The sequence below is a fragment of the Grampus griseus genome (assembly GCF_964374135.1).
Source record: "Grampus griseus genome assembly, chromosome: 9".
Classification (NCBI taxonomy): domain Eukaryota; kingdom Metazoa; phylum Chordata; class Mammalia; order Artiodactyla; family Delphinidae; genus Grampus; species Grampus griseus.
In genome coordinates, this window is record NC_139003.1 from 104614134 (window position 1) to 104634407 (window position 20274).

General features: G+C 39.9%; 1 protein-coding gene across 1 annotated transcript in view; it reads right to left on the reverse strand.

The window, feature by feature from the left end:
• LOC309827188 (ATP-binding cassette sub-family A member 13-like) overlaps window positions 1–20274 on the reverse strand; it is a gene marked incomplete at both ends in the record, with an annotated part of 150292 nt that overhangs the window by 59081 nt on the left and 70937 nt on the right. The window contains 4 exon segments of the mRNA XM_082661725.1: window positions 15620–15729; window positions 18029–18060; window positions 18063–18184; window positions 18186–18191. Coding sequence (XP_082517851.1) covers window positions 15620–15729; window positions 18029–18060; window positions 18063–18184; window positions 18186–18191 — 270 coding nt within the window.

Consider the following 20274-nt stretch of genomic DNA (forward strand, 5'->3'; position numbering starts at 1 on the left):
TCAAGAAGATGTCTTAGCACCAAAGGAAGTAAGCTTTCACTGATTAAGAGAACCCATATAGAGTCTTCATTAGGACTTTTAGTGCAAGAAAGGAAATGTCGTGGTGTTTCAGGGCTCAACTATGAGCAGTATGTATATAATCATAATAGTATAAACACTGAATAAGTTAACCACTGTCTATATGTATTCCTTAAAATATATGAAAAATAATAAAGTTCAAAGGATGAAAACAAGATCACTGACATTCATGATTTAGATAAAATCAGCATTCATTCCTGAAAAAAATTCTGGAAAACATTCCAGAAAATTTTTTCTGAAAAAATTCAGAAAAAGTGAGTTCTTAGTAAAAGATACTTATTACCAATGCAGGTTTAAGCATAATTCTAGTTCAAATAAAACAATGAAAAATATATAGAGGTATAAATATTAGAACTTAAGAAGTAATATTTTTCTCTACCAAAAAAGTGGAGATACTCAACTAAGAAAATATTAGATCAAATAGAATAATTTAACAAAATGGTTGGTCAAAGCTTAAAAAAAGATAGTTTCCTTGTATGTCAACATTCACCAATTAAAAATATAAGAGAAGGAAAGTTCCACTTACGGCACTATCAAATTACATAAAATGAAATGTGGAGGAGTATCCAGAACATGAAATATATGTTATATTAAAATTTAATGAGGAATCTGCTAGAAAGCTGCAGAAACTGGAGTGACAATAGTCCTAAATGAGGAGACTCAACATCATCAATCTTTTCAATATTTTGACAACTGTTTCTATCTCTGTAGATTTCACAACAGGAAAATTCTCATGGCTAATAATGAAGGGACTGGCTTTGATAGTAAAACATGTTATAAAACCGTAGCTTAAAAAATAGGGTAGACTTTGTGCCAGAAAATGCAAACAAGTTCAAAATTAAAAGCACATAAACATATCAAGTTCATATAAACATACCTAACAGTGTATTAAATAAGTGGGTCATTTCAAATCAATAAAGATAGACTGTTGAATAAAGGGTATGGTAGTAAGTGGACAACGTTTTTTTTTAATGCAAATCTTAATTCTGTCTCACTCTTTTAACCCTGAATAAGATACAGATCCCTAAGGATTTAGATATAAACAAACAAGGAACTAGAATTTTATCTTGGGTGACTATCCCTCCTTAGGTGGGGAGGTCAGTACTATGCCTTCCTGTGCGTTACTCTAGGGTCAAAAATCAACCACACCAGGTAGAGATCAAGCCACTGGAATAACTAGAAAGGAAAAACTAACTAACATCATCTCATCACTAATCATAAAGGGATGTCTGGGAATTCAGACTGTTGATAATGTCAACTGCTCCCATGTGGATGTTAAACAAAAAAAGTGGTGTTCGTTTAGTTGGCTTATTTGTGTGGTTCTTTAGAAGTGTTTAGAATTATATTATTTGTTTTCTCTCAGAATGCATTTCCAGTGCTCCTGCTGCAGAGGGTGGGTGTGAAGAATGCCATGTGTGGGCCCCTGTTCTAGAAGGTTGCCCAGCTCTGCTGTAGAGCCCACGCACTGTGGTCAGGCACGGACCGAGGCTCTGCCCTTCACCATTGCACTGCAAGACGTTTATGAGTGTCGAGTTTATTCCGCCAGGTTTGATGCAGATGAAAGATGAAGTGTGTATGAACGTTACCTGAACTAAAGTGACAGTGTGAAACACACTGTGATTAGATCGAAGCAGAAAGAGAGAAAGGGCAACATCTGTTCAGTTCCCAGTGGATGTGGCTTCTGTGTGGTGCACACTCAACATCTTAGCTTTTCCAGAAAAGAGGAAGAAGTGAGTGGAGAAGAGGGAAGGAGGGAATGGTGGGTCCAGGGAGGAGGAGGACAGAGAGAAGAGAGCTCCACGGACGGTTCTTTTATCCCCATCTGCCACGTGACTGAGTGAAGCCCTGTGGGATGCCGGCTGGGGGCACAGAGCAGCGATGACTTGTCTCCACATAGAAAATGTGAAATCCTAACCCCCAGGGCCTCAGAATGGGATTGCCAACTGCACTGGGGATGGGCCCTTGGAGAAGTAACTAAGGTCGAATGAGGTCATAAGGGTGGAGCAGAAGGACTGGTGTCCCTATAAGAAGAGAGACAGACAGGCCCCAGGCAGCATGAGGACACAGCAAGAGGGTGGCCGTCTGCAAGCCCAGGAGGGAGGTCTCCGCAGAGCCCAACCCGCTGACACCTTGACCTTGGACTTTTCATCTTCAGAAACGTGAGAAAATAGGGAGGGAAGGGCTGGGAGTTTGGGGTTAGCAGATGCAAACCATTATATACAGGATGGATAAACAACAAGGTCCTACTGTAGAGCACAGGGAACTATATTCAATGCCTTGTGGTAAACCATAATGGAAAAGAATATGAAAAAAGAATATATGTATAACTGAGTCACTTTGCTGTACAGCAAAAATTAACATTGTAAATCAACAGTACTTCAATTAAAAAAAAAAAATCCCTGAGAAAATAAATTTCTATTGCCTAAGCCACCCACATTTCTATTGCCTAAGTCTGTTATTTTGCTGTAGCAGTCCTAGCAAACTATCACATATATAATAGTGTAATGTTACACACATGCAAACACACACATACTGTTATTCAACCAGTGGTGTTATCCACTGTGAAAAGAAAAACAATTTTTAAAATTTATTTCCATAAATGTCAAACTGCAGCTGGGAGGGAATAGGCACTGGGCATCACTTGACACTCTACGACTAAGGCAAGTCTCCCCGCCTCTCTGGCCTCTGCTTCTCCACCTGGACGATGAAAGCGTTGATCATTTATTGAGGAAAACTACACTCATCAGGGAACTCACCATCCAATAAACGGATGACCAAAGGTGAGACACAATGGGGCAGGGCATTTCAACAGGGATACGGTCAACTCCGGTCCTAGGACGGAGCTGGGGATAATCCTACCATCGTAATGGGAGTCTGCTGACCTGTTTGTGCTTGACATTGGTGGGGAATCAGGGCTCCTCGGGTGAAGGGGGCCTGTGGGGAACATAGAGAGAGAGTGCTGAGGAAGGGACAGAGACAGAACCCGCAGGATGCTGGGGCCGGCTCAGCCACCATGTGGCGGGAGACCAGCAGAGGGGAGAAGGGTTCACAGTTGCGGGGGGGCAGTTTACAGAGAGCGAATGAGCTCAGACAGTTGACTAACTCTGAGTTTAATATTCGAAGCTCATATTTGAACCCTCGTACAGCTCAATATATAAGCTGTAAGTTTGTGATTTTTTTTAATTTTTTTGTTTTATATTGCAGTATAGTTGATTAACAATGTTGTGTTAGTTTCAGGTGTACAGCAGTGATTAGTTACACATGTACATGTATCTATTCTTTTTCAAATTCTTTTCCCATTTTAGGTTATTACAGAGTATTCAGCAGAGTTCCTCTGTGATTGTCTTTGTCATTTAAAACTCTTTGGATGAAAATCAAATATCCGAAGCTGCTGTTCCGACCACCCCCTACCGCTGTCAGTCTATTCTATTTATTAAAGAAAATATGGTTCTATGTTACAGTAGCCTTAGAGAAAACATATTCTCAATTTATAGAGACCTCCAGCAGGCTTCTGTATTTCAGTGTCTGAGAAAGGAAGCAGTTGCCTCCAATGTCCTTCTTCAGTGAGCATCATCCCTTAATTAACAAAATGCTTAAGGACACAGCTCTGCCAGGGGACGTTCAGAGTTCTTCTAATACTGATTTGTAATGAAACACACAGATTATCCAAGATGAGGCAGTGGCACATCAGGCCAGGAGTATAGAGCAATTTTGTTGGCACAGGATAAAGCTATATCAAGAAATAATAAATCCCACTGCACACTCTGTATGAAAGGTCAGCAGTCCTTTACACCTTGAAGGTATTTTTCATTACAAAAATTACATTCTCAGCTCCAAAATAATACTATTATTGCAACTATGTATTTATGTCTGCATGCATATATATATGTATAGATAGATAAATAGATTTCTTTTGTAAAACTGAGACTACAAGAATAAAAATAACTTTAATGTAAGATTATAGAGGGATTTCCTTCATTGTTTTCCTAGCTGTATTAGTGTTGTTAAATTGCCATTTAATTTAAAATAGAAATGCATGTTCATGTAATTCCTAGCTGATGTGGTTATGATTTAACTTACTTTAATGTGGAATTCATGTCAGTCTAAAGGAAGATAAGGCTTTTATAAGCAATAAAGGAGCTCTATGTATTTCACATAGGTATTGCAGTAGTTTAAATGAAGCAGAGGAATCTGTTTATCAATTCCTAAGTGCTGTACCCATAATACTGATCAATTTGATGGTGTTACAGCACTTAATACTTACTGCTGCCACAAATTCTATGTTAGTGATCATTTAAGACAGGAGGAAACTAAGGCCAAAATAAGTCCATCCCACTTGCACATATTAAAGCAGAGCAGGCTCCAGAAATGCTGGTGTGAAATGTGAAGAGAAAGCCTTGCGTCTTACAAGAGTTTTCCTATTGCTTATTTATTTAATTACTTGACAATTTAACACGTGATCATGATACAAGATTTGAAAAACACAAGAAGGAATAAGGAACAAATACGAATAATTGATAATTCCCTACCTAGATGTAATAACTGTTGACCTGTCCAGAAATTCCAGCTTTTTCATCCATGCTATTATTCCATTATTTCTGTGTATATTCCTGCTGCTAAGAAGGTGCCTTTGGTGTAATTCCTCACTTTCCAACAGAAATTCCTGCAACCACGGAAATGTTCTGCGTCTGTGCCATCTGAAACAGAAGAAACTGGTAAGCTCTTGAAATGTTGCTAGTGCTACCAAGAAATTAAATTTAAAATTAATTTAATTTATTTAAATTGAAGCTTAGAAGCCATGGGTGCTTAGTAATGACTATTTTGAACAGGGACAAGTCTAATTCCACACCCTTATGATGATCTGTGTTTTCTTTCTTTTTTCCTCTGTTTTTGGAATTCTGCAGTTTTACTATAAAATGTCTAAGTATGAATATCTTCTTCTCTGTTATGCTTGAGAAGCATAGTGCTTTTCAGCCTAAAGAGTCATCTTTTTTATTAGTACTGAAAAATTCTTAGCTATTATTTCTTTCAACGGTGCCTTTATTCCATTCTCCCTGTTCTATTGTTCACAAATCTGATTAAACACATGTTGGATCTTCTCTTTCTATCCCTCATCTCTCTTAATGTCTCTTTCACATATTTTTCATAAGCTGGGTATTATTTGTTTTCAATACAAGAACTATGTTTTCTTTTTGATTTCGATGACCATCTTTTTCAATCCTAGAAGGTGTTTTTTGCAAATCTGTTCTTTTTTATGATGTCATGCTGCTTCCTTCATGTTGTACGTTCTGTGTGAGGTTGCACTTCTATTGTATTAGATTCTTAGTAGGCCAACTCTCCCCTTTGTCATATCCATCGATGTATATCCTCAGTGGATAACTTTCTGTGAGTTTTGTAATGTTTGATTGCAAACTCCATTTTAGTGGCACTCTCTTTTTTAAATTGAAATTCCCATAAAGTGTAAGTTGTGGGAGCTTCCTTTCAAGTAAGTTCTGTGTTTTCTTCTTCCAGGTGCCCACGGGGACCATGTTTTTTTTCTTTTTTTTATGTTACATTCTTTATGTTACATTCTTTATGTTACATTCTTGGGTAGGGAGAGATGAGGGTCCTTGGCCACAGTAGTTAATTTTTTTTTTTTTTTACATCTTTATTGGAGTATAGTTGCTTTACAATGATGTGTTGGTTTCTGCTTTATAACAAAGTGAATCAGTTATACATATACATATGTTCCCATATCTCTTCCCTCTTGCGTCTCCCTCCCTCCCACGCTCCCTATCCCACCCCTCCAGGCGGTCACAAAGCACTGAGCTGATCTCCCTGTGCTATGCGGCTGCTTCCCACTAGCTATCTACCTTACGTTTGGTAGTGTATATATGTCCATGCCTCTCTCTTGCTTTGTCACAGCTTACCCTTCCCCCTTCCCATATCATCAAGTCCATTCTCTAGTAGGTCTGTGTCTTTATTCCTGTCTTACCCCTAGGTTCTTCATGATATTTTTTTTCTTAAATTCCATATATATGTGTTAGCATATGGTATTTGTCTTTCTCTTTCTGACTTACTTCACTCTGTATGACAGACTCTAGGTCTATCCAGCTCATTACAAATAGCTCAATTTCATTTCTTTTTATGGCTGAGTAATATTCCATTGTATATATGTGCCACATCTTCAGACTCCCTTCCTCACAGGAGGTAGAATCCCAGGGTTTCAAAGTCCAGGGGAGACCTTGCCTTTAAAACTCTGAGCCTCAATAGAAATCAACAAGTTTTCTTATCATCTTTCTCTGCCATTTTTTCAAGAACCCATTGCACCAGTGAGGATGCAGCCCTTCAGTGATGCTAGATTTATACAGGGTTTCGGTTCAAAGTTTCCCCTTGTGCAAAGCTGCAACCTCATCTCTTCACCTTCAGGGGCCTTAAAACCTCAGCCTCCAATTCCCAGACCCACAGTCGCTCTGCCCCTTTGTCAGGCAGCCACAGCACCAGCCCAGGCTATCATCCCACTTTGTGAGCTTCTTTTTCCTTTATAGAACCAGGATTCCCTTTCTTTCTTGCGGCCTCAGATAGGCACTTATAAAATAACTGTGATTTAACCTTCATCTAGTAATAGAGCATTTTCAGGTCATTCTAATCTTTCACCTTAACTGTCATTAAATATTGTTTAATTGACTTTGTAACTACTTTATATATTATGTCTCTCTATTCTCTGTCTTTTTTTTTTTTTTTGCGGTACGCGGGCCTTTCACTGTTGTGGCCTCTCCCGTTGTGGAGCACAGGCTCTGGACGCGCAGGCTCAGTGGCCATGGCTCACGGAGCCCAGCCGCTCCGCGGCATGGGGGATCTTCCCAGACCGGGGCACGAACCCATGTCCCCTGCATCGGCAGGCGGACTCTCAACCACTGCGCCACCAGGGAAGCCCTCTCTGTCTTTTTTGATCACTGTTTTTGCCTTTAAATTTCAGTATTTTCACATACAAAAAAATGTAAAACTTCCACATTTAAATATATCCATATTTTATATTAAGAATTTTATATTAATGTTCAGAAATAATTCCCCATTGAATAATGAATGTTTATATTTACTTGCATTATTTCTAGGTTTCTATGAGAAACATTACACACTGGTCTCAGGAAAATTTGGTAACACTATTACCAAGGTACTAGTAACATGGAGTATATGAAGTGGTGAGGTTTTTGAGTGGGAGGTTAAAAGAAGTTAATTGCTGTTACCAGAGAAATTATTTATAAAGATGAACCAATGACCTACACTTTTTAAGTACAAAATAAAACACTTCAAGTTTCATAACCATTTCTGTGGGCAGCCTGTTCACTTTTTAAAGTGCAAATAAAAGTGTCTGAGTTTTACCAAAAAAAAAAAAAATTCATGACGAGTATATATTCAGATAAGTACTAAAACTTAAGTGTATCTATGTCTGAGAAAGATAGAAGTGTTGGTATATATCTTTCTGAAAGGAATATTTAAATATATACATTTTAACATATACTATATAAATAATACATAAGTATATTTAATATGTGATATATAAATATATATAATATATTTAAGATATAAAAACATATATGTAGTTATTGGGATCAGAAGGTATTACTGAGATCAGAATAATTAGGGTGTGGAAAAGGAGGCTAGTCTTAGGATCAAGAACAGATAAGAGAGGTGAACTGAAAGGAAAAACGTAAACAGGATTTGGGGTTGTTTCTTTTTTTTTCCACCATGTAAATATTTACTTGTGGATAATCATCAGTCAGTAGGACCAGCAGAAACTGATGCAGCCTCCACAATGCTGACGGGATATGACACTTACAAACACGTTCAACACGCACAGGGCCTTGTTCCAAAGCTGCTTTACACCCCCCGAGGAGCCTCCGAAATCTCCTGAGCCTCCGAGCTCATTCCCAGGAGGGACCAGTCAGGTCGGCTGGGCTCTGAGTCAGCACCTCAGTCCTCCTGTTAGTCCAGTGTCACGATCATTGGCCTAAATCCCAACTATCAGTTGTTTGGTGACTTGTACGTTGTGAACATGGATTCGAATCCTCTGCCCCTCCCTGGAAGTCTGCGCTCCACTCAATCCTCTGAATCTCAGATTCCCAACTTGCTAAATTAGGGTAACAGCCTTTTCCCAAAGTTGTTACAATTATTAGGTGATATTGAGAAAGCCAAGCCCCTAACACAGAGCTGGTGAGCATTTTAACACTGTGCTCGCCAAACAACAGGGCAGGTGGGTTTCGCCTGTGGTCTTCCAATTTGTGACCACTGCCATTATACCAGGAGCTCGTGATACTTTAAACCAAATTGGAATAGTCAGGACATAGTCTCAGGTTTGAGGATAAGCATTCACAAAAATTAATAACATGTCCTCAAACAAGAGATAAAAGGACCCCTAATCTAACAAATGACTGAATTGCTGTGTTTCAATTAGGTAGCAGTAAGTTATGAGGTTCCTGGGCAGAAATATACATACCAACTCTCTAAGTAGTTAAAAATTCCATTGTGTTCTAATTATCCATTTAATCCCTTGAATACCAATGTGCAATTAACATTACAAGTAATCAGTGTTAAAAATATAATTAATGCAAGAGTGAGCTAGTTATAATTAAACTAATTACACAGACATGTAGCATAATAAGGGTCTTATAGACCATTATGGGGATGTAAATTTATTCTTCCTTTCAAGACCAGCTATTTGAATTTCATTTTCCAATTACTTGACAAATGATGGAATGGGATTATTAAGGAGAGAAACAGCCTTCCAGGGCTGAAAAAATAAGCCATATACTTTTGTTTTCTTTTGACATTCTGATCCTTTTGTCCATATGTACTTGTAAAGAGAAATTGGGGGATAGAAAATGCACCACACAATCAGCAAAAACTACAGAGAAAAATCAGCAACATAACACTTGAGAGAGCTTCAACTGCACGTGGCATGGTTCCCTTTCCAGATGGTAGCTAGGATCTACGACCCCAACCCCACAGAGCTCATACACTCACTCAGCTGAACAGTTCTCTCTATTTTCTGTTCTTGAACATAATTAGTTCCAAATATTGACTTTTTATCAATAGTCATAGACTCACTGAAGTTTAATTGTATTCTCTACCCACAGATAGCAATGATTATAACAGTTAAGAACCATATAAATCAACTATAATATAAAATAAAAATTAAATTAAAAACAAACAAACAAACAAGAACCAACAGATAGCAAAACATTTAAACATGCAGAATTTGGAGTAAGACAGATATGCTTTCAGGTCTCCGACTGTCCTCACGGAAGCTAAGAAAGGGAACAGTCCTTACGTGAGGAGTGCATGCCAGCTGCTGGACATTGAGACCTTGCTGAATCTTCCATGCCTGAGCCATCATCATTCCTAGTACAAGGATGAGGAAACCAGACTGGGGGGAAGGGGAGAGGCAAGAAAATGCCCCCTTAAGGAGTGAAAGGGATAACGAAGCACAAAGTAACCTTCTGATATATTCTAAATTTATCAGAATAATACAACCAAAAACAAACAAGCAAACAACTCCTAATTTTTCACCTCTGAGGGTGATTGGAAATCAATTGATTATCTTGCAAACTGAGTAGATAAAAAGGGAAAACAAAAACAAGCATTTATCTGTCCTTTTTTATATAAACTATACCTCTGGGTAGTGAAATAAAATGTAGTGACAGCAACTCCTTATAAAATTATTCCAGCTAGTAAATGAAAACAAAACGATAAGAGTTAGAAGACTACCATTTTGCAATTTCCAATGAATTAATGCATTAACCTTGGCATTAGACATCAAAAAAGGAGTGAAGACCAGATATCAGATGGTTCTTGATAAAAAACAAAACAAAACAGAAACATAACCTCCTGCTTATTTATGTCAAAGGATAGACCTCAAGCCTGATTATACCTCTGGATCCAGCTGCAACTTGCAAGAAACAGGACAGCGCATCATGTTAGACCTCATCGATTGTATGCAATTAGCACAGTTCACAGGCAGGTTTCCAAGTCCAATGGCCCAGGATCAAAGGTAGACTATAAAGAAAAGAACAAAAGGAAGAGGGGACCTGTAGACTGAGGATCTGAAAGTCCTACGAGGTCTTTACAAATGATAAAGGTCAAATGTTGATGTCCAGGGACAATCTGGGGTGATAAGGCCACACAGGGTCCTCTGGCACAGGGGTGTGGTTGAGGCAGGGCAGGCTGACTGGCTTCCCAGTTAGCTGCCAGAGTTCTGGGTCTTGGCCTGAGTCTTGGTTATAAAAGTTTGCCTTATAAAAATATACTGAGCTACATTTTAAAAAATCAGGATAGGAGTTACCTTTGAAGGGGAGAAATGACTGGATAGGGATTTAAGGGGCCTTGTGCTGTTTCTTGAGTGAGACACAGATTACAAAAGGGTTTCACTTTGTGAAGATTCACTGAGATGTTCTTTCCTATAACGTCAATAAAAATTTTTTAAAGAAATTTTTAAAAATATATTAAACCAAGAAACACAAGATTTTGAGTAAGTATAAATATTTTTCTATGTAAATTTTGGAAAGACAAAATCAAAATTATGTATGTTATTTACAGAATAATGACAGCAATAATATCACACATTAAATGTTTAGGGTCAAAGTAAAGCTGTACAAAGAATCATATTTATAGGCAATGATTTGATACTTTATTTAAAGATAAAAAGATTTTAAAAATCATTCAAATCAAGAAGTTAGAAATAAAACCACAAAACTAGATTGAGAAAAGCACGGTAGAGAGGTTAATAAAAATGACAAAATTTAATAAATTTGTCTGAAAAAATTTGAATTGCTGAAAAACTGAAAAAGAAATTGAATTGCTAAATAAATTCAATCTTTCATTCTTTTTAAAATAAAATAGTCGAAGTCTGGGAAGTACAAAGACATTTTTATAGGAAAAAAATCACAAGTTATACAGGCACAGAGAAGAGAAAAAATATAACTATTAAGATAATGATAGTTCTAACTCCATGTAAGTAGTTTAAAAATTTTAATTAAGTAAATAAGTTTATTAGAAAACTTAAATTGTCAAAATAACAACAAAAATTAAAAACAGGAGTAATCTAATAGTAAGGATTTAAAATGAGATTTTTCAACAACAAACTAATTTTCATGATGAATCGTAAGTTTAAAATGCTATATAAAATTTAGCAAATAAGAAAATATTTAAATCTATGACAAAATAACGTATACCACAGAGGGCTTCCTTGGTGGCACAGTGGTTGACAGTCCGCCTGCTGATGCAGGGGACACGAGTTCGTGCCCTGGTCTGGGAAGATCCCACGTGCCGTGGAGCGGCTGGGCCCGTGAGCCATGGCAGCTGGGCCTGCGCGTCTGGAGCCTGTGCTCCACAACGGGAAAGGCCACAACAGTGAGAGGCCCGCATACTGCCAAAAAAAAAAAAAAAAAAGTATACCACAGAAAGATAAGGACAGATCAATAATCAGAAATTTTTATTTGTGACATAAACATGTCACAGGGATGAAATATATGTGTGGGGAATATAGTCAACAATAACGTAATAACTTTGTGTGGTGACAGATGGTAACTAGACTTATCATGGTGATACTGTTGTAATGTATAGAAATATCAAATCACTATATTTTGCACCAGGACCTAACACAGTGTTGCAGGTCAATTATACTTCAGACAAACAAACAAACTCACAGAAAAAGAGATGAGATCTGTGGTTAGCAGAGGAGGGCATAGGGGGAAGGGGAACTGGGTGAAGGCCGTCAAAAGGTACAACTTCCAGTTATAAGGTAAATAAATAAGTACTAGGCATGTAATGTACCACATGACTAATACAATTAACACTGCAGTGTGTTACATATGAAAGTTGTTTAGAGAATACATCCTAAGAGTTCTCATCGCAAGGAAAATATGTTTTTTTCTTTCATTTTATACCTAAATAAAATGATGAATGTTCACTAAACTTGTGATAATCATTCCACGATGTATGTAAGTCAGATCATTATGCTGTACTCCTTAAACATATATAGTTTATAAATTTATACTGTTATGTCAAGTATATCTCAATGAAACCAAAAGAAAAAAAATAAGTGAGTTATAAGATACACTGCTATTTAACATTGTTTCAACGATTTTAGGGAAAGCAAAAAGGAACCTGGAATCAGAGGCATTACCACAGGAGGAAAAGGAGATGTTTCATGAATTACTGGGATAAGCATTGTATCCTAGATGGATTAAAATACTTTTTAAAAGGAATTAGATTTATTTCATTGAATGAAAAGTATACAACGTTTGCAGAAAAGAAGACACAGCATTCACATGCCAGTTCTTTTCAAATTAATCTATAAATGCAACATAAAATCAATTAAAATTCCAGTGAGAATTGTGAACACAATGCTTTACACTTTTTTCTCCACATTAAAAAAATAAAATGATTCAAATGAACTTATATACAAAACAGAAACAGACCCACAGACATAACAAACTTATGGTTACCAAAGGGGAAAGTGGGGGAGGGATAAATTAGGAGTTTGGGGTTAACATAAACACACAACTATGTATAAAACAGACAAACAACAAGGTCCTGCTGTATAGCCCAGGGAACTATACTCGATAGTTTGTAATAAACTATAAGGGAAAAGAATCTGAAAAAACATATATATATATATATATATATATATATATATGCGTATAACTGAATCACTTTGCTGTACACCTGAAACTAACACATTGTAAATCAACTATACTTAAATTAAAAAGAAATGACTAATAGATATTTATCTACTTCATTCACTGCTCTGTAACAAGCGTGTAGAATAGAAAAACACACTCAAAAATAAATATCTCTGTGCATCAGAAACAAGAGAGTACAGGACGTAGGGTCTGAAGCCACTGGTCACTGCGTTCTGACCTGAATTACACACAGCAGCTAGGAATCGGGCCCCTGCGAGGTAACGGGGACTAAATGCACTCGTATAGGGATGCAGAGGGACCAGAGCCCAGCTTAGTGTGTGACACCTGGGTCTAGAGCCCCACCTCTCCTGGGAGGAGGCTGAGAAGGTGACGTGGAGGCTGCTCATCTTCCAGGCCAGGTCCCAGAGTGAGACCAGGATCTGGCAATGCAAGGACTCACATGGGCCATCCACCTGTGGCCGCAGGACGGGAACCCCAAACTTTCAACATACGACCTGGCCCTGGACGAGAGATCTAGGGAGTAAATAGCGGAAAGAGCGGCAAACTGATACACAGAAGGTGACAGCAAAAGAGAGAATGAGAGTAAAACCACATAAACTCACTCGCGAGGTAAACAGCAACATCTCCAGCCATGAAAAAACCAAAGAAGAAAGTCCCAAAAAATAAACAATTAAGACATGAATTACCTCCTGATGAAGACAAATTCATCAGGATGAATAAATCGAAGATAGATACGCAAGGATCCTATAAAGAAAAGTGCAACATACTGAATCGATGCTTTTTAAATGACCTGAATAAATGGGTAACTACCAGACTTAAGGATAAGGAAGACAAAATATCATAGAGATGCAAATCTCTTCAAATTATAAAATAAATTTGATTCAATTCCAATCAAGGTTCAAATATTTTGACATTCTTATACAGGTTACCAAAATGATTCTAAAAATAATACCTCGTAAAGGGCCCAAAGTAATCCAGACTGTCCTGGAAAGGAAAAACCAGGAAGACAGATAGGTGGTGCAACCCACCAGGATGCACCTGAAGCAGGAGGTGGCAAAGCTGAGTCCCAGCTGGCTGAGCACTCGGTACAGAGCAGGAGATGCTTCCAACTGACAGACGAAAGACACATGGCTGTAAAAATGGCCGTAGGCAAACTGGAATTCAGGAGCAGAAAAAGAAATCAGATTGTTTTTCCATTACACCATATATTCAATTTTAAACTCCATATAAATTAGAAACATGAATGCAGAATAGAAGCCTCTGAAAAGAAACTATGGAGAACAGTTTGATTACTTTAGAAAGAAAATTTCCTGAGACTCAAAAAGCAAGAGACAGCAAAGGAAAAAAAAGAATAAATCAGTCTTACCAAAACTGAGAACCTCTACACACACAAACTTCTAAAACAGAGTTAAAATACAAGGTACCACTGAAGCTAATACTTAAAACATACAAAGCACGCAAAGAATTAATTACTAGTTGAATGTATTAAAAACTCGTACACAATGAGTAACAAAAAGACAACCTTATAAGAAAAGAACAATGGTCATGACAGACGACTGGCAGAAAGAAACCCCGGGCAACAGGTAAATGTGGGGAGAGCGCTCCGTCAAGTTCATGAGTCATCAAGGAAATGCAAATTAATCTAACAATGAAATGGCATGCCCACCAGGCTTCTAAAAAATTAAATCTTTAATAAATATTGTTGAAGAGAATTATGAAATGTTCATGCAATAAGTATAAATGAAGTCTACACAATGATCTTTATGATCGTGTCTGATCTTAAAATACACATCTCTCTACATATTTAATCACCTACATTTCACATACACACAGACACACGCAGATAATAGATAAAATTAGATATATACACACAGATATCTATGCATGTTTAAATTAAACTAGTAGGAGACATACGAATATTAACACTGGGTTTTAGGATCACAGGAACAATTTCTGTCTTCCTGGTGCCTGGCACACCATAGATGGACAATAAACTGTTGATGCAAAGAATCAGCTAATTAATGGATGATTATGATATTTTTGAACTTTTTTCAATTATGAATGTATTTGAAACTATATAAGAAAAATCTCAAGCAAATTACTTCCAAGTCTACTTAGGAATAACTCTAGGATCCCAGGTAGACAGACTGTGAAATCAAGTCCAGCACTGAGAACTTGGTGGCTATATCATGACCTTCAGAGAATGTAGCACAAGGCATGTCTCTTTCTTTATGTCAGTTCAACGACAGATTTCTGAAACCTGTTATCAAGTTACAATGAATTCGCTATAGTAGGAAGAGCAGAAAGATATAGGCCAGGACGTCATCACACAGCACTGAGAATCAGAAGAGCTGGGTAGAGGACGGGATTTGGGAACAGTGATAGGATTGGGACGCACACGAATGGCACGCTATTGGAAGACTAGCTGGAAAACTGCTGTACTGCCCGAAAGATGAGGTCCGGGTGGGCAAATGATGAAACCACCATGCCCCTTCTGGTCCCTGCACTGGGGGAGGGCGTCTGAAGCTCCAACAGATGGCAACGCAAGAAGAACCAGCCCCTGACTACTCCTTGCTCACCTGGGTTCATGGGGCAGAGCAGCCGGCGCCCCTGGAAGGGGTCAGCCCTGGGCAGCTTTTGCCAACACCTCCTCTACCCTCTGGCCAGAAACGTCAAGTTCATTTCATTCCCATCTGGAGGCTCTTTTCCCCCTTGTGAGGAGTGGTCATTGGAAAGTAAATTGGAGGGAAATGATCTCCTCTGACTTTAGTGCACAGGACTGAAGGGAGGCTGGGGGTCTCTGGCCTTGATGATTATCTCTACAGGCAGCAAAACAACTAAATCTGATTAAATCTTACCCCATGGGAGTCCTGAGGATGGTGTGTCCCGAGCTCGGAGGCAGGTCCCTGGTCAGCATTTTGAATGTGGTGGTTTTCCCAGCTCCGTTCACCTGTAGAAGCCGAAAGCACTGAGAGGAGAAAACAAACAAACCATAAAATCAAAATTATATCGGAAACAGCACTTGCTTTCACCCAACTCTGAGTTGATATTTTTGGTTTGTGTTATTTGTAGACTTTTACAATCATAAAATAAATGTATAACGCGTTTTATAGCTCATGCAGTACTTCTGAAATCACCGTGGCATTTGAGTGGTGTCATTTCAGTGTTAATTCACAGACGAGTAAGCAAATTCACGTCTGGAAAACTCAAGAGGCTGAGAAGTAAAGGCCAACTACCACAGATTATGCTGAAATTTCCTGTCCTATCCAGGGCGCATCTAACAGGCTCCCAACCACGTCCCTCTGGTAAGCGCAATATTTTTTAGGAGTCACATCATCATTATCATTATTATTCCCCTGCCTTCCTCTCCGTCTCTGTCTCTGAATCTCTCCGTCTCTCTGGCTCTCTCCTCTCACTCCGACTGTAGCCTAACGCTGACACTAATCAAGAAGGCCCTCTATTCCCATACTCCCGCTCAGCACCAGGTCACATCTCCTGCTTCACCCTGTCTTACATTCCGTGGAGGAAACAATGGCCTCGCTCTTCCACGGCCCCAGCCTCTACCTTGAACCTTTGGATATCCTTAGCTGGGGATTCTGTGGTGGAAGCTGAGACGTTTTCATTCTTCCTGAGCTCCTTCCAGAACACTTGTTTCCCGATGTCTCCTGACCTAAGCTGGCTTCCTGGTTCCCTGAACCCTGGAAAAGAGACTGTTCTGGGTTTCTTCTGGCCAAGCCCACCTGCTTATCACAGAACCCTATTTGGTAGCTCCAGGTGCCACCTGCTTCAACACTCATGCTTCCCCCACCTTGCCTGGGTCTCTCCCACGCTCTGATATAGGGGTCCATCCTGCTGCAGAACTGTCCTGTCCCATGTCACTCGTGTCACAGACCACACCTGAGCTGCTATCCCAGGTACAAACCATCAGCCTATCTGAGCTCTATCTACCCTCCTGGCTTAGGCTTAAGTTTATCTGAACCGCCCTTTTTCATAAAGTTCTGCACACCCCCTGCCTTCCCCACTCCCACGATGCTCCCGTTCCTCCTTCGAGGCCCCCTCTCTGGACTTACAGCTCCGAGGCGATTCACTCTGTGCCTTTGACCCTTGCCCTGCTGTTATGCAACACTGTGTATGTTTGTTATCTCCCACTTCCTACCTGATTATTAATTCCTAGAGGGACGGGGACACATCTTAGCCGCCCGTCTCTTCTGCAGGCTCTTGCATAGGACTTTACATCTAAGTCATTAAACTCAGATGCTCATTAACAGCCTAGTGAAGAGAATCCAAAGGTAAATGCGTCTTGGATCATCTCAGAGACTTGGAGCATCTCTCACAGGAAGTTTTCCAAGTTTTTCTCTCACACTTTAGTTTAAAACTAGAGGAGAGGTAGTAGCAAGACAGAAGTTTATTTTTTAAAGCAAGGGTAAGAAAACATTTCCATAAGACGGCAAAAATCACGTAGCTAGTCTTAGAGTTGAGTCGCCAACAACTGCACAAACCACTTCTTTAACTTCTGTCCCATTGGACCACACACCTCGGTGAGGGTCTAAGGGTCCCTGGATGGATTCAGACGCATCTCTTGGCTTCTCTTTACCTCAGATCCGCTCACGAATAGAGCATGGATACCAATCAGATAACGATATAACATACTTTGAATCTCTCAGAAGCTTGGTACAATGTGAATGCGAGATACTCTTTTTCTTTTTAACAGTTAATTAAAGGTAATCATTTCCAGAACTGATTTCCCTTTATGCATTAAACACATGTTGGGAACAATTTGTATGGCTTCTGTCAGTTCAGATTAAACATTTCTACTAGAATTAATGACACACACATTCATGGAAAAACAACTCTGAGCTATGGCTATAGTGTGTGAGTGTTTCTACCTTTCCAGAATAGCATATTACTAGACGGGCTTAATTGGCCACTTAAAGAGTACTGAAGTCCAAGCAGGAGTTAGAAGTGGTTTCCTTAATTAATTGGATTTATAAAATATTTGCACTCAATAGAGTCACCCCATAAGCCAAACTAATTAAAACTCACTGATCACTTACATTTTAAAAATTATGAAACAGAAAAAACCCCATCACTCAATCAGCAGAGTTTTCACTAGGGAAAGAGTCGACTGACTCTCCACCTAGACCCTGCAGAGATTCCTGAAACTAAGCTGCTCTTAGTTTCCATTTCAGATATCCTGAGAATAACATGAACAGATGGACAATTAGAGTGACGGTGGTTTGCAAAGGTACAAACAGAAGCTTTCTTACCTCTCCCCTGAGTAAGCCCTCTTGAAGAAGCCTCTGTAACTCTTACTAAGGTTGTACAACACGAGAATGTCTCCACTAGTTCTGCCTTCCAACACCCTCACTTGCTCTTTTTCAACATCTACGTCCTTGGAAGATGTGACTGTGCCTCGAATGGCAGTGACCCCTGGGAGGGTAAGTCAGAGTTAATTCACACCTGGGAAATGGACCGGAAGAATCTAGAGGGAGAGAAAGGTCAGAGGTCATCTGAACAGAAGACGTGGTCCCCAGAGTCTGCGGTACCAGCTCTGGCCCACGCACCCGAGTTCTGCATCCCGTTGGCCGGTTACTATCAGGGGTCAACATTCATCCTCTAACGCAAAGGAAATGTACATCAGCCTAAAAGACAGTGACGTGGATGGACACCAAACTCAAACTACTTTTCAATTTTACGAGCAATAAAGTCATGCCAGACTTTTGTGCTAGAGGACAAGTAATTTATCACAAAGGTATAAGAAATCAACTTTGACCACTTTTAGCAAACAGGCTCTTTAATAAAGTAGATTACCCACAAAAGTCCCCAAACACTATGGCTCCGTAGCACGTGCTGGATGGTGTAGAAGGACGCACAGCAAGCACTCAGCAGACACCTGTCAGATGAACATAAAGTGAACTTTCACCTCTGATTTGTTGACTCAAAATCTGAGCTAGCTCACTTTCCAATCTTCCTTATGATTTTCTTTCTGGTGCATTTTAGCTTTCAAGTAAATCTCAATTTCTGAAAACTGTAATATGCCCATATTTTAATAACTAAATGAGTACAGACAATGAGACAGTCTTGTACCGACATCAATTTCCTGGTTTTATCAATGTAACATTGTGATGTACTGTATTATTACATTATCACAGTATCACTGGGAGCGTACATAGGCTCTCTCTGTACTAATCTTGCTATTTCTTGTGAGCTTTAAACTATTTTAAAATTAAAAGGTATTAAAAATAAAATAAAATATCCACATCTAGATCCCAGTGGCCCCAGCTTCTTTCCCTGTATTATTTTTTCCATACCTGCAATCACCACTGGACAAACATATAATTTTTCAAGACCCAACGTAGATGATGAGAAAACATAGCTACTCAGGAGTATGTGTTATATGGTGTAATTTACATAATATTCAAAAGCATGAGAAAGGAATCAGTGGTGATAAAAATAGCAGCGCTTATCTACAGAGTGGGGATGACCCGCAGGGGACTGTGGAGGGCTTCTGAGCGGCTCTTGCTCCTGTCTGGGAGAAGGGAACACAGGTGTGCTCAGTTTATGGAGATCCACTGAGTTGTACACTTTTCTTGCTGACTGTTGTCCCCCCTTTCCCAGGGGAGGGTGCGTCCTGGCCCTTCAGCCTGGCCTGGCTGTCCAGAGGTCGTCTCTCCCTGTGCCAGGACGTGGTGCCATCTAACCCCTCCCTGTTTCCGAGCTGCATCAGTTAATTCTCCTCATTAGCATCACCTGGGAAGCTTTACACCTGCTCCCTGGTCTTGTCCCCAGAGGGCGTCTGCCCCCAGGGTTCTGGTGCAGATGCCTACTGGTTACATCTCAAGTGGCTCTGATGGATGGGGGGCACTGAGCAAGGTCACTGCTTGTCAGCCTCCTCTCAGCAACACACATGCAGCTCGTCCCCTGCGCTCAGAAGTGGGCCACTTGGCCGGCTTCCAACTGCCGATCATGAAAAATGGCATCTGCGTTACAAAGGAAGGATCCTGACGGGCGCTGGTGTAGCAGGACTTTGCAGGGATTCAGCTGATGTATCTGAAGGGAGACGCTGCCCTGGGCTGTGTGGCTCCTCGGACCCAACCAGGGCCTGGGGTACAGAGAGCAGAGTCCAGCCCCAGACCAGAGAGAGAACAAACAGGAACCCCCCAAAGCCCACCCAACCTGACTCGAGTGTGGCCGGAGCTCAGGTTCCGATGGAGACCCAGATCTGAGCAGACAACACGGGCGGCAGCAGGACTGCAGGACGGGGACAGGTGCCGGGCAGGGAAGGGCACCCGGGCAGGTGGGGGACACGCCGCTTGGGAGGGGACACAGGAAGCATCTGTGTAGATGCAGAGGGCAGGGTCTTCCTATTCTTTCCATGATCTGACTGCGACGGTGTAAAACAGTTCCTGCGTGAAGGAATGCAAAGTAGAGGAGAGTAACAGACAAACGCTGTGAAACAACACTGGCACAAATGGCACTGTGTTGAAATAATGTCATTTGCAGCAACATGGAT